Source organism: Micromys minutus (genome assembly GCF_963924665.1).
Source record: "Micromys minutus genome assembly, chromosome: 14".
NCBI lineage: Eukaryota > Metazoa > Chordata > Mammalia > Rodentia > Muridae > Micromys > Micromys minutus.
The window spans coordinates 9,868,504-9,894,997 of NC_137983.1; the positions used below are offsets into that span (position 1 = coordinate 9,868,504).

The window sequence follows — 26,494 nt, forward strand, 5'->3', positions numbered from 1 at the left end:
AGCCCTCCTAATTATTGTCTGAAAATAATTAAGGGGTCAAAGAGATTGCTCCGTGGGAAAAGGGGCTCGTGTGCAAGTCTGGAGATGAGTTTGATCCCTTGAAGCCATGTAAAAGTTACCTTCTGAACTCAACGTGTGCTCTCTGACATTTTGTGACAGTTACATGTATGCACACAATAATACATATACTATAAAAAGTCAAATAAAATATATTATTTCATAAGTAAATAATGAGTGAAATAAAATATTCTATATTATTAAACTATTATTAAATTAATAATGTCTTATTAGAAGATGTACTTAACTGAAAAACAGGCCAATATAGTGGCTCAGTGGGTAAAGGCACTTGTCACCAAGATGTACTACCAGAGTTAGATATCCAGGAACAAAGACACAGGAGGAAGAAGGACGGAAACAGGTTACTTCCTGCAAATTGTTCTCTGCTTGTTCTCTGGCCTGCCACATGTGTGCCATGGCATGTACACACACACACACACACACACACACACACACACACATGAGAGAGAGAGAGAGAGGCGGGGGAGGGAGAAGAGATAGAGGAAGGAAGTGAGGAAGAGAGAGGGTGAGGAGACATTTTTTAAAAACTCAAAAATGAAGAAACTTCCCAAAACAATGCTTTACAAAGCCAGCAAACACATTAGGAATATCCAGAAATGCTCACTTCCATAAGCAGTGTCTGATCAAACTAGTTATAATAATTCATACGCAGAATTAGGAAAAACAGGCCCTGCTGTGGTCTGAATGTGGTTCCAAGATCATCCTAGAATCTACCCTCATATCTTACTGAGGTTTTGGACTTAAGGAAGTAAACAAAAGCCAGAGGAAGTCCAAGATTAGTGGGCACCCATGCTGCAATCCTCGTGATTTTACAAGAGTGACAGAATGGGGAAGGGGACAGAGGAGGGAAGCAAACAGGCCTGCATGCTTCCAGTTTAGCATGTAATGATTTGTGACTTGGGATACTTCAAACAAAATGAACTTCAGTAGATGCCAGTCTTCAGCATCAAATCTCCAGAATCATGAACCAAACAGACCTGTCTTCATAATTCAATCCATGTGTGGCATTAGTTACAGCTGACAGAAAATGAACACAAGTCCGTTCATTTGAACACAATCAAATCACCCGATTGTGAATTTCCAATTCACAGTTTCAGACTCTCTATTATCTGACCCTCAAGCATCAAGACAATGTTTTGATTATATTTTAATGTCCACTGCCTTATAAAATGTGCAATCATACCTTGCAAAAAATGTCAGAAAACAAGAACGACAATATAATAATCATGTGACTATTAGGTAGAACCAGGCACGAAACCTTTTTGTTTGGTTTTTTAGTTTTCTATATTTTCTAAACACTCTTAATGAATTTGGATTTTGTCTTATGAAAAGAAAAAACGGTTATTTTACAATTATAAAAAAACAATCATTCTTCTTTCTGAACAGTAAAAACACATCATAGCTGGAGTCCTTTGGTACCACATAATGGTGTCTATCATACACAAAGAGACTAGCATCATGAAGAAACCTCTGTCCCCAGCCATTCATGAACTTTGTCTGATCATGGAAACAAGCAAAACTTGTCACTGTGCTCCACAGCTTCCTGCACCCCCCTCTAGAGAACATGGAAGACACTGAAAGCCAAAGCCAAGCTCAGCAGAGCTGATCTCAGCAGGGAAGAAGAAGGAGAAGGGCACCGGACGGAGAAGGGCACACAGCACCTTTGCCTTGCCATCCTCTAGGTCATCTGCCTTGGTAGCGAGCAACATGAGTCTTAGGATGAGCGTGATACTGAGAGGAAACTGTCCTCTCAGCTCAGGAACTTTGGATTTTATGAGTTTTCCTATTTTGGGCCGTGGAATATCAAAGAAGTAGACGTCGCCCAGTAAGTCTTGCCCTCGTCTTCCGGCCCGACCAGACATCTGGAAATATAGCAGATTCATGTTGAGTATTTTTCCTACAAGGGTGTAAAGAGATTAAGCCTTTTACATTGCTTTTGAGCAAGGGTGCTGCACGTGGAGGTTAGCTAATGACTAACCTCTTTTAAATCTGAGAAATATCTGAAGTAGAGCTATTTTAAATAATATATATGCCATTCCATGTGTCATTAATTATACCATGTATTTGTACAATGCTATACAGAACTACTCATATTTATAAAATCTGCAAATAATATATAGGACATGGTTTAGGACCCAAGACTGTGTCAACAAGACAAAACCAACCAACAAATTCTTTATCTAATACTATGGATATATTATACACTATATAATATATACAATTCCTACTTTGGTAAAATATCCTATCTATGCTATATAATATATGCTATAACATTATATGATGTAACAGTATATGATAATGTATTATTAATAATAATTATGCCTGTATATATAAATCTGAATGTTAGGGGATATATCTAAAACTTGAGGCTACCAGCAGAAATATTGGCAGAACATTTCTGAGAAGGAAAACTGTATGCAGACAAACTTTGCTGTCTGCAGAACAGAACAGAACAGAACAAGTAGAATCCAAAGCAAGCAAAATGCTTTAATATTCAAGGTCAAGACTTTGACTGAAGAAGCTCTGGGGAAATAAACGAAGTCCTATGTGAATGTATACCACTGATGTGGAAACAGATGTCCAAGACTCAATGCCTCAGCCCCATGGTAAGGGCAAAGTTCCCTTTATTGCATAAGAGGGATTATAAACCTTCCTCTGGTTTATATTTGGATATTGACAGTGTGTTCAGAAACAATCAAATGTAACTTTCTCCTTCCAGGTAGCTATGCTTGTAGACTATTCTCCTACAGAGATGGCTCCTAAGGAGATCAGTTAACCCTGCCTCCTTATTCAGCAATATGCAATGATCCTATTTCCTGATGAACTGTATATAGTAAGTACACTGTGTTCCCAAGTTATATAGTTTCACCATCAAAAAGGCAAGTCCACCTGATCCCAGCTCTTCGGTGTGTCTGTGTGTCTGTCTTTTCTTACTGTCCCGCTGCCCTAGTTAGGTCAGTCCCTGGAGCTGGGCAGAGTGTAGCAATATTGGGTATACAGATTGCAGAGCAGCCAGAAAACATGGGAGGTGGTTTGGAAACAGTGTGTCAAGAGTCCAGAAAAGTATTAAAGATATATCTAGACTAGAAAAATCAGTTGTCATGAAAGTCAATGTCTCCCAATCACCTTCAATATGGACTCTCTTTTGCAATTCACTTTGTTTAGTTTGGGTGACTATTGTGGGGTCTAGATGGTCTCCCACATTCTGCAAACAGGAATGGAGATTGGATATCACATCCAAGATATTATGTCTAAGATCCCATGCATACGAGCAACACTCACATAATCTCAGATCCCTGTGCTTCCTAAACACCAAGCAAGTCATCTACAGTGCTCTGCCACAAACTGGAGCATTTTAGCAAATTAATAGCAAGGTAATATTTTTGCTATTTCATGGTTATATAATGTTAATATATTGAGTAAGTTAATATATTATAATACCTGTCTGTAATTTAAAGCATCCAGATAGACTGAATTTTGAGCAAAAACCACAGATTTACAGGGCATGTTGACTCCTAAAGCGAGAGTTCCAGTAGCTGTCACCACCTAAAAGGGAACAAAACATGGGTTCCTCATGCTGGCATTTTGGCAGAATGCAAGTATTTATGAGATTGCTCAAAACTGTACTGAGATACCAATTAAATGACAGTAGGCAAACTAGGAGACAAAACATACTGTTTCTTCTGACTTTGTAAACACAGACAGCACTTCTCTAAAGGATTCCATTATAACACTAGTTCCTTTGCAAGAAATACATATTTAACTATACTAATTATTTTTTAATTATGTGGCACAAATCTCACGAAGGAAATTCTAGGTCACTCAAAAAATAATTTTGTTCTTTTATCTCCCTCTCCCCCACCCCCACATTTGTACCAGTGTCCCTCAATACTGTGGTTGTGTTTACTTTTCAGACATCATTTACAGTTGTATCTCCAGAGTCATAAAGAACATCCAGCATGTGAAAAGTATCACAATAAACATTGTAAGTAAAATATGAGAAGAGAAATTCCTCTATGAGAAGGCAATAAATTTTTTATGGGCCTACTTCCTGCCAAGTATTTCATCTACCACAGTTCATCGAGAAATGATGTAAAAATAAAGTACGTTCTCTAGTTTTGCTGTGAAATTGCATGATCACTGATAAGAAACAGATGAAAGAGTGAAGTTCAGTCATGTCATCTGACGTCTGGTTCAATTTTTCCTGATGCAGTTAATACACAGTGACTTGTGCTGACTCTTTATACTGGCAGCTGCTTCTGCTCTTTTCTCACGATGCTGAAGGGTATAAATTATTGTTTTCTAATTGTTTTGTAGCTGAGGCTTATACATATGTCAAAGATAAAACACGCTACTTATTAAATGTATTTTTTTTCAAATCCCTTTAACAAGCACAAACACGGAAGAGGAGAGCTTTCTTTACATATGGAAGAAGAACAGCCTCATATAGCTTCCTAAAATGTGCTCCCTGGTAAAGCTATCCTATTGCCCTAGTGTATGTTCTTAATCTCCTTGGGTACTCATCACTTTACTAGAGACTAAGGAATTACTGAACAGTGCTATTTTAGCCAGGCCTCTTTCTCTCTCTTCCTTCCATTCTCCCCTTAATTTACTCTACGCCACACAAAATTTAAAGTGGATAATTTGTAGAAGTCAGGGTCAATGTTTAAATATTAGTCAAGATTCAGACAAAGTTAATAATGATTGAAAGGCCTTCTGTATGCTTGTCTGGATCATTGGAAGGAGGCTGTATTAAACAAAACATGACAAGAATGTGGACTAAAAGTTATTTATGGCAATCTTCCTCCTGTCCCCATCAGTAACAGGAGAAGCAACAGTAGTGACTGCCGTATCCACAAACTGTGGTGAGATAAGCTGAAGCCCAAGGAGGCAGATATCTGTGCTTTTATTTCGGCTACCACATTAGAAAAGGATCTGCTGCAAACTTGAATCTAAACTCCCTCCAAATCCCTGAGAAGATCTCTGTAGCAAACCAACATTAGCCAACCTTCCATAGGATAACTAAAAAGTAAGACACACCACTGAGGCCAGCCTGGGGACACTTCCTAATTTAAATGATACAGGGCGTATGCAAAAGCATCACACTGAGGAAACCTAATCTATACTCTAAGAGAAATGGCTACAAGAGGAAAAAAAATAAAGGGGTGGCTGTATTTTCTTATTTCATTAATAGTCTCCTTCATATATTCACATTCTCATTTTTTACAATGAAAATAATTGACCCACCCTAATGAATCCTTTCCTAAAAAGAATTTCGACCAGCTGCTTTTCTTTGTTAGTCATGGAGCTATGATGATAACCAATGCCCCTTCTTGCCAACCTCTTCAGTGTGGTGCCTTTTCTCTCAAATCTGACACGATTAAACACCATCTGCAATGACTGAAAGAAAGCAAGGATTTAGAGTATTGCTTATCAGATTCTAAAGCGATCCACTGTTTGCTAAAAACAATAGACATATAATAATTTGCCCAAATGATGTCGCCATTCGGCCTTTCTTCTATTTAACAACAACAACATTTTATGGTAACAACAGTCACCATAAGAAAAATCTTCCAGCTCTTGGCATGGACCAACCCAGTCTCACCTCAGTTCTGGGACTGAAAATCTGCCAAAGTAGTAGACCAAAGCCCCAAGAGAAGTATAAGAGGGGGCCACTCCCACCTGAGCAATATCAAGTGACTATGGAAATTTTCTAAAGGTTCTCCCAGAAAGTAAAGCAAAACCTTTATAGTCTAAGGTCATAGAATGCTTACTTCCCTCTGAAAATGATACACTGATGACTTGTGAAAGAACTGTGTCTCGGGCACCAGCACCTGACACTATTAATAATACTGTTATGCTTGTAGGCCGACAGCTATTATGGTGGGCCTCTGAGACGCTCCAACCAGCAGCTGACGTAGACAAATGACACCCCAGTCAAACAGTGGATGGAACTTGGGGACTCTTTTTTTTTTTAATTCTGTAAATTTTATGATATTTATTTTTTTGCAACTTTATTTTAAAAACAAAGATAAATGTACAAATTTTAAGCATTTTGCATAAAAGTATACAAATACATTTTTAGTGCTTTTTTCTTTAAAGGTTTGATAGCGTGCATTAAGATCTTACTAGTGACAATGAGCATAAAGTACATGTAAAACAGGATGTAACCTGGAATTAGTCAAAGTTTTCTTGGTGTGTAAAGATAAGCATAATGGTTTTTTCTTTTCTTCTTTTTTTTTTCTTTTCTTGAACTTCATATAGTCTGTGAGTTGTTTCTGGGGTGTTCAGAGCTTTCTCTGGTTAGTATCCAATTATCAGTGACTGCATATTATGTCTGTTCTTTTGTGACTGGCTTATCTCACTCAGGATGATAATCTCTAGATGCATCCATTTTCTTAAGAATTTTGTTAAGTCATTGTTTCTGATAGCTGAGTAGTACTCCATTGTGTAAATGTACCACAATTTTTGTATCCATTCATCTACTGAAGGACATCTGGGTTCTTTCCAGTTTCTGGCTATTATAAATAAGGCTGCTATGAACATTGTGGTGCATGTGTCTTTGTTGTGTATTGGAGCGTCTCTGGGGTATATGCCCAGAAGTAGAATAACTGGGTCTTCAGGTAGTACTATGTCCAATTTTCTGAGGAATCGCCAGACTGATTTCCAGAGTGGTTGTATCCATTTACAACCCCACCAACAGTGGAGAAGTGTTCCTCTTTCTCCACATGAACTTGGGGACTCTTATTAAAAACTAGGCGAAAGGATTGCAGGCTCTGGAAGGGATATGAACTCTAAGAAAAACAAACAGAGTTAACTAGCCTGGACCCTTGGGGCTCTCACAGTCTGAACCGCCAACCAAAGAACATACATAGCCTAGACCTAGGCCTCCGTGCAAATATGTAGCAGGTATGTAGGTTGGTCTTCATGTGGGTCCTGAACATGTAGAAGGAGTGGAGTATAACCTCAAAGCTGTTGCCTGTACATGAGATTTGTTTTTCTAGCTGAGCTGCCTAGTTTGGCCTCAGTGGTACAGGATGAATCTAGGCTCCCAGATGTTTAATATGTCAAGGTGAAGGGATAGCCGTGGGGTCATCCACCCGCTCAAGAGAAGAGGGAAGTGGAAAGGATTGTGGGAGGGGTGATGGGGAAAGAGGCTGTGAGCAAGATGTAAAGCAAATAAATATTTTTTAAAAAATCTATGTCCTAGGAAAGAAACCCAGTTGTGTTCAGTGTTAAAATATATACACCCAATTCCCAGAGAGAAGTTTAAGTCTCTAAAAGTAAAAGGTTAGTACCAAGCTATTTTGATGATATAGCTCCTTATAAGACAGAATGGCAAGTATCAATTAAAACAATGGTGTGTGTACTTGATCATTCAAACAAATTATGAAGCTGTAAAAAAGGTTCATGACACAATGAACACATGTAAAAGTATGTTTAAGTGTGTGTATTTGTGTGCATGTAATTGCTTTATTGAAACTAGTTGTATTGTCAAGTATGTCATTGACAAACAATATCTCAAAAAGCAGAAAGTGTAAAGATGATGGGGGAAACCAAGTTCAGATATCTTAGTGACACTCTGGTGAAATTTTTAGCTGAAATATAGAAAGACTCTAATTTTAAGAAAGAAATGCTGTCAGTATCTACATATATTGTGCTACAGGGATCCAGGTTTTCAGTAGGGTATATGACACTGAAGTCTAGAATTTTGACTACAATAAACAGACCTTTATACATGACATAAGGCAAAAATTGACACGGTTTAGAACCTAAGATTGTGTGAACAAGACAAAATCAACCAGGAAATTTTATACTTATCCTTCTTGAGTGTAGATTATAAAGTCCTTGAAGGCTGTATGTAGCAATATGTCTGCCTGCTACATTTCCAGCTCACAAAGACGTCAAGATTGCACAAAATGTGGCCAACACTGCCTGTTGAGGAGAGGCTTTCCTGATGACCAACTTACTCTCCAGGAGCAGGGGAGCTTTCTAGGTACCAACCTCATCATCTAGTGCCTTCTGATCAGCGTACGTGCAGTCCTTGGGAATCTCTAGATTCTTCTTCAGATTCTTCACGAGGTAATTGTGTTCGGTTACATACATAATGCTTTGATCCAGTCTTCTGAGAGACATCTGACCCCTTTCATCTCTTTATAAAAATAGAGTTTTAGAAAATCAATATTTGCATCCAATCGCTACAGAAAGCCCAAAGTATACTAACTCCTGCTGTTTCGTGCATTCATACTATTGTCACTCAGTGTCCTGCCCCTAATACGCTTACTTGTCAGCCTCTGGTGATTCTCATGAGTTTCTTATGAACACACCCCTTCTCAGCATGTGCTAGGATGGAATCAAACCTAGGAAACACCTCCATAAATGTGACTGAGACTCTTAAGTAATCCTATTCCCCAGGCCCCATGAATGCATGGGGTGTTTACATTTGATAGGGTCATGTACATTTCCTTCACAATATTTTTCTCTTAAATATGTAAATAAGACATTTCTGAAAACAGGATGAGGTTGCTCATATTCTACCATGGAGTGGTATTTATCACACATCCAGAATACACCACATCTAGCTAGCATTTAACCAGGAACCAGCATAACTACTGAAGGTCCCAGCCCTGTGTTTTCAGAACATTTGCTAAAGTACTGACAGAGAAACATAGTTTACTGTCTAACTCTAATTTTAAACGATTAAATAGAATAACTGTTAATAAAAAACTACAAAAGAAAATAGCCCAAAATATCATTCCAGCTCAACAAACTCCTCCAAAAGAGTGAGTTCTTGGTAAGCATGTTTGTTTAGGGGCTCCTCCTATTATACTAATGGAAGCATATAGAGAAGAATAAGAAAGTTACTTTCCAATGCATAGGGTTTGAATCAGACTACCCACCCTCCTTACAATGAGAGTGCTGAAGGTACCAAATATCTTTCATATTGACAGCTCGAGTTGCTGGTCACTAAGCCACACTGACACAAGGCTCCTGAATCCCTGAAGCAGAGCTATCCTGAAAAGGATCATTTACCAAGAAATCTTACACTTCCTGCATCTATTCCCCTTGGAGTTCACTGCCTCTAAAAAAACACACTGCTCAGAAAACAGCAAACCATGCAGAGGCATTATGCATAAAAGAATCCACGGTAAATTCTAGCATGCTCTAGAGTTTGGAATATTTGAATCAGAGATTCAAAAAGTTTGTTTCAACTTCAAAATGAATCCAAGCTCCTCACTTAAAAATACCCCTAGAACTCCATAGGCAGTAGCTTTCACAGCATCTGAAGGTGCTACAGAAGCTGCCAAGGTAACAAAGCAATGAGGAGACTTACCCAGCTGTAAAGCCCTCAAACTACAACAGTAGCATAGCAATATATCCACAATGGTGCAACAGTGGAAGTTACCTTTATGGAGTAATTAACAACTCATTAGTCTTAAGGACATACTCAGTATTGGAGAGATTCATAGCTGGATCTTTAAACCTAGCAAATGACATGTGGCTGATGAAATAACTGGTTATGGAGGAGAAATGACCACTGCAAAATTTGTAAGCCAGTATAACGAACCACCAACGACCTCGGAAATTCTTATTCTTACATATGTCAATAAGTATAGCTCTCGCCGTCACCAAAGAAGCTTCATTTTACAGTAGGCAGAGCCTATCACAGAAAAACTAACCATGGGGTGCATGTCCCCACTTGATACACCTACAGTACAACTCCTACACCTAAAACTCAAGGAACACTGAGGAAATGAGGGCATAAAGACTGTGAAAGCCAGAGGACCAGGACATCTGCAGCCAGACAGTGTCTTCTATAAAAAACAGGGAATCTACATCCATGAAATCTTAACAATATAGTCACCCAAATGCACAAGCATAAATGAAGAATCTCCTAAGGACCCACCCCTAGAAAAAGAACTATGGGCAATCAATTTGCTGAGAAAAGAGAGAGGCTCAGTAGCACCCTTGTGATAGATTACCCAAGTAGTATTCATGTAACCATATTAAATAGAATTGGTAGAATATATTCATGTGTGTGTGTGTGTGTGTGTGTGTGTGTGTGTGTGTGTGTGTGTGTGTGTGTTTGTATTTGTGTTTACCTAATTAAAAAGGAAGAGATCATAAAATTTAGACAGAAAGAGCAAGAAATGACCTGGAGGAGAATGAATATGAGAATGAATGATGTGAATACAACAATAATGCACAAATTACCCAACCACCACCACCAACACCACCATCATTATCATCATCATCATCATCATTTTTTAAAAATAGTTTTAAAGTAAAAATACCTGAAACAATAATCACCTTATAGACTATGGAGGTGCAAAGAAGAAAATAAATGCATGCCTCTTGTTGCAAAGAAGTTCAGAATTTAGAGAAACTGGTAAAGACTTAGTGTCCCCTCTCCAAAATGCTTAGAAACCAATTTTCAGTTTTTAGATTTTTGGAATACTGACCAATAAATAACAACATATCTTAGAATGGCACTCAAGTCTAAACAATAAATTTTATTTAGGTTTTGTCTATACTACCTCATATATATAGCCTAAAGGCAGATTTTATATATATTTGAAATAAATGTATACATAAGACAAAGTTATATCAAGCAAAATTTTCCACACAGGGTGTCATATGAACACCCAGAGTTACATATTTTAAAGAATTTTGGAGTTGGGATTTTTCAGATAAGGGATGCTCAGTGTATATCTTTTAAAAATACAGCATAATTTGTCTCCTAACTAAACAAAGGACATGTAAGAAAGTATAAATCTAAGCTGAGGAATCAGCACAAGATTCAAAGAACAGATAATGAATATATGAGTGTAAACTTTGGAGCAACGGGGGTGAAGGCACTGGAGAAGCAGCTAGTGGTGTTCATGCAAAGAAAAAGATGGAAAAATAATTGAAGTGGAAAGAGCCATAAATATCCTAAATGTAAGTTACAGAAAACGAGTGTGAAAAGTAAAAACAGAAATGAAATGTGTTGGATGACAAGCAGTAGAAGTTAGCCTCCATCCGCTGGGCAACAGCAAGAGTGCCCAGCACACATGGTAATCTAGCCAATTTCAAAGTTTATTAGTACATATCAGTTAGGTTGGACAGGAGTGAACCTGTAGACTCTCGGGTTGATAAAGACCTAAGAAAAAATATGAGACACGTTTTCAACTTCTGCAATCACAGAAGGCAGAGAGGAACATAAAGCGAACACGATCGTTCTCATTGTTATTGTGTTTGGGGTCCTCCAGTTGACAGAACTACACACCGAGAGCAGTACGCTTCTGAGTATGAACTTGGGATTGTAATTCAGTCCCAAATACATTCTATGGCTCGCACTGCAGTAGTCCACCATGAATCAAGATAGAGTGCTTGGGCAAAGTGGGATGATCCTGTCAAGTTCTGCAATACACAAAGACTGACAGAATCTGGGCCTGCTAACAATCATAAACTTAAATGATCTATGAAGGTAAGGAATGCATAACACTGGTCACTTGTCTTCACCCAAGTCTCCCTCTGAAATGTAAAAACAAGAATAGTCCAAGCAGTAATTATAACTTCATTACAGAGCATTTGGAATGCGTGCTTCCTACTACGACATTTGGGTTGTACAAACCCACATGTGGCCAATTTGCTTAGTAAAATACTTACATTATCTTTTGTTTCTCCAGAGATTTTTTAACTTTTCGAAGTTTGTTAGCCATAGTATGAACCTCTTTATAAACTTCGGGAGATCTTTTCTCTTCCCATTTTTTCTCCAGGAATCGGTAAGCTTCCTTAGCACATTCTTCTACACTATGTAACTCAAATCTGGAAATAAATGAACATGTATTAAAAATACCATAAGATTCAGTCTCTCTGTTCTGGTAATGTGTTACATTTCTCATGGTTGAGAGCAAATGTCTGGCAAGAAGCGATTACGGAAGTGTTTAAACTGGTTAACAGTTTGAATGAGAATGGCCCCCTTCAGCTCCTGTATATGAATACTTTATCTGCAGTCAGTGAACCTATTTAGGAAGGATTAGGAGGCATAGCCTTGCTGGAGGAAGTATGCCACTAGGATTAGGTTTTCAGGTTTTAGAAGCCCATGCCATTCCCAATGAGTGCTCTCTCTGCACCCTACTTTCTGATAAGGAAATAATCTTTTGGCTACTGCTAAAGCATGTTGGCTATCTACCTTCTGCCACACTGCTCACCACCACCGTGGACTATAATCCTTGGAACACTGAGTCTCACAGAACTCTTCTTTCTACAAGTTGTCTTGGTCATGGCATCTCTTCACAGCAAGAGCTGAATAACTAAAGTACTCAGTCAGGCTTACAGATCTGGCCAAATTTAATCTTCAGCCCTTTGTTTGGTCTGTAGCTCTGATCTGGAAAGTCCAAATGGTGACATCCCAGTCCATGGGTAAGGTGGCATCTCCTAAACTTTGCACAACCTTCCATACCACTCCCAGCTAGCACCAACTGTCTAAACACATTCTGATAGAAAGTACTTCCTATCCAGACCACATCAGTGACAGATACCTCTGGGCTTTGGAAGCCCACCTTTATACATTTTATTCTGAATTCTAGGTTAATCCCCAAACGTCTAATTAACTCCTAGTGAAGTGGAATTTAAGTCCATAATCCCATGACTCTGCAGTATAAACTCACTGAAACTCTTCACAGGGCAGACATACCCAGGCACATGGGAAAGAAAGAAAATTGCCCATAAGCTTCCATATGCCCTCCTGAAGATAAAAGACTTTTAGGCAACCAAAAAGTTGTTCTTTGGGCAAAGTGGAAAGAGGAGTAATTTCTCACTGTCACAAGATCTAAAGAACAGAAAGCCACTGAGGTCACAGCTCAATACAAAAGGTCTCCTAGACCTAGCCTTTATAACCTTTGAACACGTAAATGTGTAGACTAGAAGGCTGCAAGCCTCTGGGCACCCTGGGGCTCAGCCTATGGACCTATTCTAGATCTTAATTATGTAGACTGCTCAGACCTGAGCAACAAGCAGAGCTGGTGGAAATCTGTCTTCAGAGAGAGTTAAAAACAAAGACACCATAAGCCTGCATTGACATGACTTTGACAATATCTGAAATGTAGAGCTTTAGATGACAAGCAAGCTGAGGAAAAATCATTTCATTACACTACTCTGGCTAGGAGCAAAATACTGTTTCTGAAGTACCTACTTGGGAAACATTGCTATATATATTTGAAAAAATAACCGGTAGAAACTTTATAATAAAGTTTAAACTTAAAGCATGAGATAATAGATCTTCTTTTAAAAAGTAAAACTTTTAAAAAACAGTATTTTGAACATCTTTAGACTGGGCTTATTGCCACAGGTTTGTCTAAAAGTCTAGCTATTAGGGAGGATAAGGCAGGAGGATCACCAACTGAAGGTTGGCTTAACATACAGAATGGGTTTTAAACCAGGCTGGGTAACTTGGTCAGGTCTTATAAGAAGAGAAAAAGAGAAAAAGAAAAAGAGAAAAGATGGTTGAAGCAATTGCTCAGTGGTCAAATGGCTTTCTAGTATGTGCAAGGTTTCCCAGTCAGCGTCAGCCAATCAATCAATCAATCAATCAATCAATAAACAAATAAACAAATAAATAACAGGTAGAATAAGCCACACTAATCTAGTAGAAACTAAGAAATCACAGTCACTGCAAAAATTGTCAATCGATTTTCAATGGCTACACAAGTAACAAAATAATAAGAGAAGTAAACATAGTGTAGTCTCTGTTCCCGGGTACAATTCTAAGTGATGTGAATGGAATACATCATTTGATACATCAATAATTACACCAAGTATTATGCCAACTCTGTTGTTCCGGTACTACAGGTAAGAAATTGGGATATAAAGAGATTAAGGGCCTGCCCATAAGTACATACAGCCTGTATATAACACAGTATGTCTTCTAGTCCATACCTCTGACTATGTGATGTACAAGTTCCTGAGGAAGAATCTATCCTACTTTGTTAAATATAGTCATTTTCATCAGAGTGAGACTCTCCATTTTTAAAATCCACATCTCTTTGAAATAACTGTGCCTCCCAAGTCTCTCTGAACTACGTTTATTGAAAGTGACCTTGAAATTCCACATTAGCAATTAATATTTTATAGCACTGGATTATATGTTCATGACTTTCTGATTTTAGTCTTACAAAATCCTATGTATGCTCACACAGCCATTAAGTGGTCATCAATCAATGACATAGCTAAAGGAAAATAGAATGTATGCTTAGACCTAGCCCTGAAATGCATGACCTTAAACATGTATCAACATGCAGCACCTCTCAAAATATTCACTCAGGTACAGAAAGTTGGGGCTATTAAACTACTATGTCCAATTTTAAACTATTCCATTCTGTATAACCTGAATTTGGCAAGATATCACTGGTTCTAAGTCATGTTGATATTCACAATGAGTTTAAAAGATATATGTGTATGTGTGTGTATGTGTGTGTATATGTATAATACACATATATTATACATACACACACACACATATATAATAGCATATCATTAAAATTTTGATTCTGTGTGGGAAGGCAATATGGATAGATATGTTCAATTGGTTCTGTGGGGAAAAAAAAACAAGATCTGTACTGAAAATTACTAGTAAGACCTAAAATAATAATAATAATAATAATAATAATAATAATAATAATAATAATAATAGTTTATAGTAAAATCAAAAATAAAAATCAAAACTAATGAAGAAAAATTTAAAAGGACACTAAAATATTTTTAAGAATATATCTAAAACTGGGCATAATGGCAGATGCCTGTCTTTGATCCCAGCACAAAGGAGGCTAAGGCAAGAAGACAGCCTGGGACACATATCAGAATTCTGTCTCAAACAAACAGAAGCAGAACAACAAAGAGTTGAATGAGAAAATGTTATGACTTTAAATAAGTCATAAGACCTTGATAAATGCATGAGTACCCAGAGTAATAATGACCACCAGATCATAGCAATAACACAAAATACCTCACAGCACTAAATAACTTACAGAAAGAATAGTGCAGGCAACTTCTGCATTTTCCTTAGCTTCTCAACGAGACATGGAAAAAAGTCCAGCATCCGCCCTTCGTAGTCATGGCAATCAGGACTCAGTTTCTTCAGCACCATCCTAGCCTGTGAAAGCGAACACAAGCATTTCTACTAAATTCTTCAGAGCAACGAAAGGAATGGGCATTCTGACTCTCCCAGCCGTCATCCTCTAAAATACAACCCTATGGGAATATGCCACAGGACTATGGTAAGCACAGCAAGGACCAGTTCAAGCATCTGCAATTGTCTGAGGTGGTGTGGACCCAGCAGAAAAAGGATGGCTCAGTCTCTGGTGCTGTTTCCATGGCAGCAAGAAAGAGGAGCCTTCCTATGCTGCATAGGAAATAAGACTCAAACGTGACTAAGAACTTTTGAGCGACAAGATAACCAAAGGGGAAGAAATGCAACTTAACTATATTATGTCTCTGGATGAAACAAAAACAAATCAGGGTACAAAGTGAGAGTGGAAAATTACATGATAAAAACGTAACACATACCAGCGGTTCTCAACTTCTGGGTCATGACCCCTTTGGGGTTCCGTATTAGACAGTCTGCAGGTCAGGTATTTACATTATAATTCACAGCAATAGCAAAATTACAGTTATGAAGCAGCAATTAAATAATTTTACAGTTAGGGCTCTGAATCACATCAAGGACTGTATTAAAGGGTTTCAAAATTAGGAGGGTTATTCCTAAAAGTAGAAATCAGGAATCACAATTTTTCATGACAAAAGACCATAAATTTAATCAGGATAAATGTGTGAGCATGTAGTAAGATTTGAGTACTTAACTAGTTCTTACTATTTAAAATAAATCTCAAACCTTAAGAAATAAAACCCCAAGGACTGTTGCTAGCTAGTGTCGCTAGATATGACAGGGACACTGAATGCAGGAACTCACAGCTCCTGTGGATACCCCGGGAGAGTGGGGATGGGGAGCTCGCAAGATCCAGCCCTCCGGATTTCAGCCTGAACGAGGAAGGGCACCCAAAGTCTGACACTTCACTGGGGAGCAGCTGCCACGTGCTGGCTGCTGCGGGAAGGAAGAAGGCAGTGTTCTTCAGGAAGGCGCAGCCCTGTGGATAACCCCTCACCCACGTACACACTGGCCGTACTGACAAAGCACATGAAGTAAAAACTTCGTTTTAGCTACTTGAGTCACTTCTATGTTTCCCCACCCCACCCCCCAAACTCAACAATTCCAAACATGAACTCTGTGTTCTCCTTCCACTGTCATCAAATCCATGAGGAACCTGTAGCCTCTTGCCTATGTTTCAGGAGACACTGAATAGAAGAATATAAAAAGTCAAATTTCTTTTTTTTTTTCTTTTTTTCTTTTTTGTTCTAGCTCAGAACTACACATCATGTCAAGCTTGAGATAAAAAAGTTAAACTGGAAAGAAAAGAAATGGTATTACCAATTAAACAATACAACTCAAGGAAATAATACAGAATGCTGTGTCCAAAATGTGTGATATTACCTCCTCCTCATTCCCATTTTTAATCCAATTTGTAAATTCTTCCTTTAAGCTCTCTTCATATTTTCTAGCATCCAGCTTTTTAATGACTATTTTATTCTTAAATTCAGCGAAGTTCTCTGGACATAGATCCTGGAAAAGACCATACAAATGATGCGAGATGAACTAAAGACATGTCTTGATGTTTGTGACTGACAGTTTGATAGGCTCGTATGGTTGGAGATGTTTAGATGTCTCATCCTTCCCTATACCTTTTAGTATTTAAAACCAGATAGGAACTCTTCAGAGGCAAGCAGGCAGAGCAAGCAGACCTCAGCAAAAAGCAAACAGTGCTGTGGACACAGAATGATGGAGAGGAGAGAAACCTGAGGGCTGGGAGCCCAGTGTGTGAAAGGAGACCCAGATGCTGCAGTGTCCAGAGACAGAGGGGACATTTTCAGGCATTGACATAAAACACCATTTTTACCCCATTAAAATGAGAAGATAGTTCCTTTTGGGAAATGTTTGCTAGTCTTTTATTTCATTATTGGTTATTTTATTTATTTACATGTCAAATGTTGTCCCCTTCCCGGTCTCTCCTTTGCATCTCATCCCCCCTCCCCTTCACACAGAGTCCATGAAGATTCTTTACCTGGGCCTGGGGCCAACTCTTCCAGACCTGGCACATAGTGTCATACAGCTGGATGCTTTCTCGGGGGGAAAAGGCAAGATCAGAAGGAAACCCATACTTTTCAATCTACGATTAAAATAATGTCAAACTTATTAATATTTTATTTTATCTATAGGGTAAAACATTTACTAGAAATAGTTACTTTGCACATTAAAGGTGAGAAAATGGTGAAGTTTGCATTGCACATATTGTCCTTTTTTAAAGAATTATCTTAAATTATGTGTATGTGAGGGAGATTCTGTTTGAGTCACAGGCTTGGGATTTCTTAAGTCTCTGACCCTTTTCAACATGCTCAGTTTCCTCGTTTCTAAAAATAAGATAATTAGTTCTGTCTGTGTCATTAATTTGTTGTGCAAAACAAATTAGGTAAGAGATATGAGTCTTAGCCAAATGCCTGGTATACCACTGATTGCATGATTCATCAATGTTTATCAATTAATAAGTTCATACTTCATAACTTTCAAGGACCAAGTCTGTGGCTCAAGATGGAATTCAATCTAGTTGTTTCCCACTACAAAGTGGCAAACTGCTAAGCCCTGAGCCACTGCAGACAGAGAAGGAGGAGAAGCAACATTGAGTCAGTGGTACACACTATTTTGCAAATCCAAGTGTCCCTACTCCCACGGGCCACATTAACAATCAAGTCACACTGAGCAGGAGATAGCAATTCTCTCAAGTGTTCCCTGAGCTGACAGCTCTCCAGACAGCAGCAGCTGGCCCTGGACAGCGTGATCATTGATGGCAAAGGTCAAACAAGGCTGCGGTTTGCCAGAAACAAGACATATATGGTTGAGGGCCGTCCCTCACTGGTGATCCCTTGCTTCTGTTGGGTTAAGGCCAGTTTGTTTGTCCTCTCCCGTGACTGCCTTTGGGAATTGGTTCTCTGATATAGCCATAAAGGAAACAGCTACTCAGATGACTCTACTTTTTATGTGTTGCAAAAGTTGGTCCAGTTTGGGGGCATTCTTAAACCACTCGGCTCTTTCATTTAGTCTAAGTATCCTAACCAACGTTTAAAATTATTTAGTCATTTGGAAGTTCCAGTCATTTCTACTCTTCTTTAGGAAGCAGCCTATATAAGCACAGGCCATACAGGCTGTTCTCAAAATTCATTGAGCAATACCCGAGCCTAGCTTTTACCAGTTCTAAGAGTCTTAAGACTCATACAACAGCATGACCTTTTCTGAAGTCACGTAGGGTCAGAGCACACTGTAGCTACTCTTCTGCTTTCCAGCTACTCCATTAATAGCGACGGAGAGGAGAGGGAAGGCCCTAGGATCAAGCACAGACCCAGTATCCTTGAGGCTGTTTAAAGATAACCTGCCTTGATCACTTCACACAAAACAAGTCATTTTTAAAGTACTTATGCTAAATGTCTGACATTCTGTAGATATCAGAAAGGGAGTGCGATGGGGGCAGGAGGTATCAGGAAGGGAAAAGGGGAAAGAAAGAAAAACAGGAAGGAAATAAAAGGATTTCTTTATTCAAGAAAATCCCATATTTCGATTCATTTCATTGCTTTAGGAAGTCATTGCAACATACAGCCAAATACTGTCACATGGTGCTGACTCATTTATATAGGTGGCAGACAAATCTTTCAGATCAACATGGAGTCAATCAGTGGGTCTCAGACGGTGTCTGGTCTGCACCATTTATTCAGTGCTAAAATAGTGAGTTTGCCATCTATGTCTCACTTCGATTACTTATGACATAAAAACTGTAGTAAGACCTCCATCATACTACTGTTGTGATGTTTAAAAGAAAGAAAACGGGTGAAATTGTCTTAATACACAATTTCAATCAGCTATCCTCTTTGTAAAAGAGCCAGTCAGCAATGGTATTCGCACGACAGTGCATTAGGAACCATAAGCACGCGGAACTCACCCTCAAGTGGTTATTTCTGAACACTCAAAGACGCATGTGTGGAGGTTCAGGGGTGGTCGGACTTTGTTGGCACATAGACACAAAGTGCTACGGAAAAGTCACAGAACCAGCGAGGAAGCCACAGAAGGGTTATAAATAAGGCCTCACATCATAAGATCTTCAGAAGAAGCATCAAGGTCAAGGCACTAACATTGGCATTTGAAACCAACGAGGTATAATATGAAGGCCTCCAAGCAAAACACATTCAGTACATGCAATGCAGGACAAGGTCCTGGAAGACATTGGTCATTAAGCGCTGTATAGTTAACCTTTTTGAAGAAGTTCAATAAAGCCTTTTAAAGACTCGAATCCTAATTAACAAGCCATAATATAGCATCAGAATCTTGAATACACTTCAGTTTTCAGGTCTTTGAAGGAAGAGAAAGGAGTGACTGTCATTTTGAGGGCCAATGGGAGTTTAAATGAACCTTTCAAAAGAGTGGAAGGAGAAAGAAAGAGAGGAATATGCAGGAAATAGTTCAGGAATCATCCCCCTCTTACCACTCAGTGGCCCAGGTTGCATTGTTTCAAGGTCTCTGTTCTGCAGAGTCCCTACCAAAGAGTTATAACTTCATGGTAATGGAGACTAAAAGCATGTGCTCCTGGCTTAAGGTCATATGCATTAGTCATGTTCTCATGCATGAGCCATAGCCACACAAAGGTACACGGAGAGGAGATGTTAAAGCCTGTCCTTGACACTTCATTAGTGGTTCTGAAGTGATCTAGTTAAGAGAGACATGCAGAGATAGGTGCTTAACAAAGAGGGCGAATGGAAAATGTCAGAAATAACATTCCCAAATAACGTGATCATCCAGTCAAAATATTTAGTACGTTTTACGCTTTGATGATCCTGGTACCGTAACATTGGGAAATTAAGGAAACTAGAACATTGCCCCTCCTATGAAAACCCAAGTGGTAGTGTTTGCTCTGTGTCATAGCATCAGGCTGCTCTCCAGCTACATTCTGCACAGCGTTGCATTCTTGGTTATAAGCCAGACAGTGCTGTTACTTGGAAGAGCTGTGGCAGAGCTGTTACTTACGTGATCTGTGGTTAGTGAAGCGCATGGATGAAAATGATCAAAGCACACATCGCCCTGTCTCACAGAACACAAATACTTCTCTAGGTCATTGTACCTCTCTCCGTAGAGCACTAGAAGGGGAGAGCAAGGTTGTCCGCATAATCAGAAACGGAGTGAGTCGGTGAATTTTAAAACAAGTAACGAAACCAAACAGAAACACCGTGGCACACGTACACGGAGCACACGTACCAAGTCTAACTTTGTATGACTGTCTGGCTTGCGCTTCGTCTTTGTGATAGCTGCCCCGGGCGGCAGCAGTTCTTCTGGAAGCAGGTCTTTTTTCCATGGGACTGTCTACTTGTTTCCAGTACCGCTTTACTGACTGCAGCCACCTTAAAGGAAAACGGACATCACTTATGATTTTAATCGGCAATCTCCGCGACGATTCACGTGTTGAGTGCATAGTCCTTGGTATTATTTTGAACTCTGTGGAGCCATTAAAAAGTGGCAAGAGCATAGCACAGGCTGGTTACTAGCAAGGGAACTTCGTAGGTAACGATCAATATTAATCATCCCAAAGTTTACGCTTGCCACTGTTTCTTACCTACCGCTCTCTGCTTCTTGACTGTTGTCATGTGAACAAGCTCTCAATTCCATGGATGGGTCCTCCCCTCCCTGCCTTCCCCACTAAGAGGCCTTGAAATCTTTCTAAAACCATAAATCTAAGGTATAACTCTCTGAAGGTAATTTTCAGTCACATCAACACAAAATTAATGCATATGTTATTTAAGCAGAAAATAGACATGTTTCATGAAATTCGATAATTAAATGTGTTGTTATTTAAGTAAATAGAAAAGAAAAATGTGTCTGTCTTAAAATTTGTATATAAGGAAATTACTTCTAGATCCACAGAACCTGAAATAAAATTCTAGTTGCCTTACCATTAACTCTGAATCCTGCATGAATCTTTACTATTTCTGGGCCTTGCTTTTCATGTTTAAAAGAGCCAAAGTACCATTATCTAAAGATGACAATGAAAATACAAGTGCCTCAAATACAAATACTGATAATATTTAAGATAAATGACTATATCCAAACTACTTAGGAAGGAATGTGATCCGTGGGGGGTGCTATAGGATCTGTTGCTATCAGTAGTCAACATTCAAGACATTCCAATGACCAGCAAATGTATGGATCTCAACTAACAAAGCTTTGCTCTCTTCCTGAATATATTAACAAAATCAACATACTGGCATCTATGGCTGAATGTATCATTCTATCAGCTTGATTTTTGTTGCCTAGTAAAGGGGGGAGGGGAAAGGGAGTACACAACTATTGTGTTTGCTTTTGAGCTATGGCATGATACTGCATGATATTCAACTGCAGATCTGACCCAAGAGATTGTAGATATTTCGTTGTGAATATCCAGAGTAGCTAAGATTTGTCAGGAAGAATTAAACTTGAAGTTTCAAGTGTCAGAAAGAAGGAACTTGAAGATTCAGGAATTGCTATAAGGTAACCAGAAATTTTGGTGACTCTAAAACCTATAAAGAATGTAAGAAATTTAAACTTTGAAAACATATCCACAATGGAACCAAATTCATACTCAGTAAGATGCTGAGGGTTGCTAATGGTAGCTGAAAGGGCCAAAAAGGGACATCGGATCATGACAAGGAGATGCTCCCATATTTCTGCTCCAATTTCTCCACCAAGACAATGGACCTATAAAAGAAAAGAATCTTTTCAATTGATGAGTTAATGTTTTTATTATTTATTTATTTTCTTTTATTGGATATTTTTTATTTACATTTTAAATGTTATCCTCTTTCCTTGTTTCCCCTCCAGAAATCCCCTATCCTATCCCTCTCTCTGGCTTCTATGCACCTACCCATTCCCTCCCTCCTTCCCGCCCTAGGATTCCCCTACACTAGGGTATTGAGCCTCCACAGGACCACGGGCCTCTCCTCCCATTGATGCCCAACAAGGCTTTCCTTTCCTACATATGAGGCTGGAGGCATGGGTTCCTCCATGTGTACTCTTTGGGTAGTGGTTTAGTCCCTTGGAGCCCTGGGGGGTCTGGTTGGTTGATATTGATCTTCCCATGGATTGCAAATCCCTTCAGCTCCTTCAGTCCATTCTCTAACTCCTCCACTGGGAACCCCATTCTCAAATCAATGGTTGGGTGTGAGCATCTGCCTCTGTATTTGTCAGGCTCTGGCAGAGCCTCTCAGGAGACAGCTATATCAGGCTGTTGTCAGCATGCACTTCTTGGCATCCAAAATGTTGTCTAGCTTTGGTGACTGCATATGGGATGGATGCCCAGGTAGGGCAGTCTCTAGAAGGCCTTTCCTTCAGTCTCTGCTCCATACTTTGTCTCTGTATTTCCTATTGTGAGTATTCTAAGAAGGACTGAGGCAATAAACACTTTGGTCTTCTTTCTTCTTGAGCTTCATGTGGTCTGTGAATCATATCTTGGGTATTCTGAGCTTTTGGGCTAATGTCCACTTATCAGTGAGTGCATACCATGTGTGTTATTTTGTGATTGGATTACCTCACTTGAGATGATTATTTTCTAGTTTCATCCATTTGCCTAAGAATTTCATGAAGTCATTTTTATTGGCTGAGTAGTACTCCATTGCATAAATGTACCAGATTTTCTGTATCAATTTCTCTGTTGAAGGAGATCTTGTTTCTTTCCAGCTTCTGGCTATGACAAATAAGGCTGCTACAAATATAATGGAGTGAGTGCCCTTGTTGTATGTTATAGCATGTTTTGGGTATATGCCCAGGAGTGGTACAGCTAGGTCCTCAAGTAGTACTATGTACAATTTTCTGAGGAACTGCCAGACTGATTTCCAGAATGGTTGTACCAGCTTGCAATCTCACCAACAATAGAAGAGTGTTCCTCTTTCTCTACATCCTTGCCAGCATCTGCTCTCACCTGAGTTTTGGATCTTGGCCATTCTGACTGGTGTGAGGTGAAATCTCAGGGTTGTTTTGATTTGCATTTTATAGATGACTAAGGATATTGAACATTTCTTCAGGTGATCCTCAGCCATTTGATATTCCTCAGTTGAGATTTTTTTGTTTAGCTCCGTACCCTATTTTTAATAGGATCCTTTGATTCTCTGCAGTCTAACTTCTTGAGTTCTTTGTATATATTAGATATTAGCCCTCTATCAGATGTAGGATTGATTGGTAAAGATCTTTTCCGAATCTGTTTGTTGTTCTACTGACAGTGTTCTTTTGCCCTACAGATGCTTTGCAATATTATGAGGTCCTGTTTGTCTATTGTTGATCTTAGGGCTATATTGGTGTTCAGTTTTAAGAATGGCAAATGATAATAACACTTATAATCTTAAACTGGCCATGGGCATTTCCTATGACCTTTAACGGACCGTGAAAGCTTAAATAACTATTGAAAAAATCCCAGATGTAGGGCATTTTGGCATTTAAATTTTTCTTAATATGTTAAACCATTTACCTGTGACTCCTTTTATTTTTCTTTCACTGCTTTCTTTCAGGCCTATGTATTCCTTGCCATGTCTGCCGCCAATCAAGCCCCACTGCATCTCAGTTATGATTCAGCACCTTTGTGATCACTGCCCTAGCCGGACTCCTACATTCATGATCTCATAGACAAGATGATACGCTTCAAAGGTAAACTGTATCTAGTCATGTCACTAGCCAGTGGGTTCCCATCATGGTGGAACAAATTTAAGTATTTAGTAGGATTCATAATGCTTGGCACAGTTGGTCCACCGCTGCCATTCCAACTGCATCCGAAGTCACCCATCCCCAGTCTCACTGAGACCGTTACACATCAGCCATTTCTCTGTTCCTCAGCACATACTTCCTGCCCCAGAGCTTTCATATGTGTCTCCTGATTAAATATTTTCACAAATAAAATTAAAAACCAACAAAAAATAACCACAGCCTCTTTACCTGTAAAGCTCATCTTGGTGTCACTAGTTTGCATCCATTCCGTTGGCCATCACTGTAAGCACTAATGTCAATTTATAAACATTTGTGGGGTTTCTGCCTTATCTAAGCTTTCTCATTTCACTGGTGTCTTCCAATCTGCATTATTCTAGCATTCACACCATGCCTGGCTCTAGGGAGGCATTTCTCAAAAGAGACTGAATAAATGAATGCAGGGCCAAATTAAATAAGATACATTGAAGATTCTTGGACATGATCTCAAACAAGCAAGTTACAGTTGACACCTGAAAGATATCAACCAGGAAGGTTTACAGATGTGTGTAGAGAGTTGTATATATGCATATTTTGTTCTGCCTATCTGACTTTGTCTTGGTTAAATGGCATACCACTCTGCTAAATATTCACTTTGGGCTTTGCAATATTTAACCATTTTACCTGACTCTGGCAGAATAGATGACAACCTTCAATCCTTTAGTGGCTTCCCTTATGTGTTCGGTGTTATAGCATTTCAGAGTTTGGAATCCAAGCTAAACCGAGGTATTCTAGATTGCCTTGTAACTTTAATGTTTTCATTGTTATTTGTATGAGTGTTTTACCTACATGTATGTATGGCCTTGTATTATTTAAATAAGACTATCCAAAATCCCCAGGATATAAAATATACAAGTTAATTAAAAGTAAACATAACAAGTTGGTATAGAATAAATAAAAATTTGTTTGCTATTTTCAAGTTTATAATATGGAGAAGGATGGGAATTTGGATCAGTAGTGGACTCCTTCCAAGACCTGAACTTAATCTGTAAGACTACAGATTATCATTGTCCTCCTCATCATCATCATTGAAACAAAGTAAAGATAAGCTAAACACAGTCTTCTTTTTTCTTTTCAGTTTAAAACCCAGGAGTAAAGGAATCTATTTTTCTGTGATACCTTAAGTCTCTATGCATAGGTATACTGAATGATGCTGCCATATACGTTGGGTTTTGCCCCACTTTTTCTGCCCAAAGAAACTGAACCATGGTCACTACTTCAATGGGACTCCTGTGTTCTCTGAATCTTTAGATTTGACCGACATATTCCATTGGCTACAGCTCAGAAGATGAGAAAATACTTTGAGATGGGTTTTCCATTGGCCCCTCCCAGTTTGCCTGAGCCAGGACTGTACTTCAGGAAAGATTCACTCCTTAAAATGTAGCATATTCCATCAGACTCTCCTTTGGAATCTGAAGTAAATACTTCCTTACCTTGCCCCTTTAAGACTAGCAACAAGTCTCCCTCTCTCTAGATTTCCTCACATATGTCTTTTTAAAAACATGCTTTTATTAACCCTACTTTGAATAGGCCATTTGTTTTCCTTAGGGACCATGATAGGCAAAAAAAAAAAAAAAAAAAGTGTTTGTATAATCAGCATCACTTATGGGAGCATAAAAGCATTTCCTTTCACTCGCCCCTGGGCCATGAGTGAAGAGAGAAATCCCTACCCTTCGCCTGCTGCAGCACTCAGGACAGGAGGCCCTGGTGGCATGGGTAGGAATGAGCCAGTCAAGAGGGCAGGAGAGGAGCAGAGCTGTTTCTGTCCTTTGCTGGCTGCACTATAGGACGGTCCAGCTGGGGTAAGGCAGGAGAGCTCACATTGATGGTGTGGGCTTGGGAGAGCAGAATGGCCAGCTCTAACCTCTCTCAGACCAAGATCCAGGGCTTTCTATTGGCCTGTCCCAGCATCAGTGAACTGCTGGAGTACATGAAGAGGCTGGTCCCTCAAATCTAAAACTACGGCATCTCCACAACACAGGGCAACAACAGAATATCTAAGAGGAGCCCCAGTGAGTGTTCAGTATCAATGGTGCAGGAGAAGCCATGGCCTCGACCCAGACTAACAACTCACCGAAATGAATATTTGCAGGCTAAGAAGTGTGAACAAACAAGGGTACTGTAAGACACACTGTGACACACTACAGCTGCCGCAAGCTTTTCTTTCTCTCTCTCTTTTTTTTTTTTTTTTTTGTGGGGGGAGGTTGAAAGGGTGCAGAGCTGACATGAGGGGAGATAACTGGGATCGAGATGAATGAGGTAAATTTTTAAATGAAAATTACAAATTAAAAAAAAAAACAGCTTTCTTTTGGAAATCGAGTTGGATTTTCTATCAAAGAAAACTTGGGTCATGAGAGGTTAATTTCTCTCCACAACAGCATCCCCAATGAAGACTCATTCCTTACCCTGACCTACATTATGGAGTCACAAAAGAAGAGAGCCCAAACAATTATTCAGCTGTGGTAAATGCTCAGAAGAAAATTGCCTCCGAATCTGAATTTTATCCAAGGAACAGACGTCCCA

General features: G+C 39.1%; 1 protein-coding gene across 1 annotated transcript in view; it reads right to left on the bottom strand.

The window, feature by feature from the left end:
• The window catches only part of LOC308429695 (putative ATP-dependent RNA helicase DDX60), a gene marked incomplete at its 5' end in the record, with an annotated part of 86,831 nt that overhangs the window by 20,640 nt on the left and 39,697 nt on the right, over positions 1-26,494 (bottom strand). Inside the window, 11 exons of the mRNA XM_080928608.1 lie at positions 1,740-1,940; positions 3,520-3,624; positions 5,326-5,478; positions 8,083-8,230; positions 11,731-11,889; positions 15,090-15,214; positions 16,610-16,738; positions 17,238-17,342; positions 20,240-20,349; positions 20,468-20,610; positions 21,825-21,940. Of these exons, the coding sequence (XP_080784734.1) occupies positions 1,740-1,940; positions 3,520-3,624; positions 5,326-5,478; positions 8,083-8,230; positions 11,731-11,889; positions 15,090-15,214; positions 16,610-16,738; positions 17,238-17,342; positions 20,240-20,349; positions 20,468-20,610; positions 21,825-21,940 (1,494 nt within the window). The remainder of the gene's footprint in view (positions 1-1,739; positions 1,941-3,519; positions 3,625-5,325; positions 5,479-8,082; positions 8,231-11,730; positions 11,890-15,089; positions 15,215-16,609; positions 16,739-17,237; positions 17,343-20,239; positions 20,350-20,467; positions 20,611-21,824; positions 21,941-26,494) is intronic.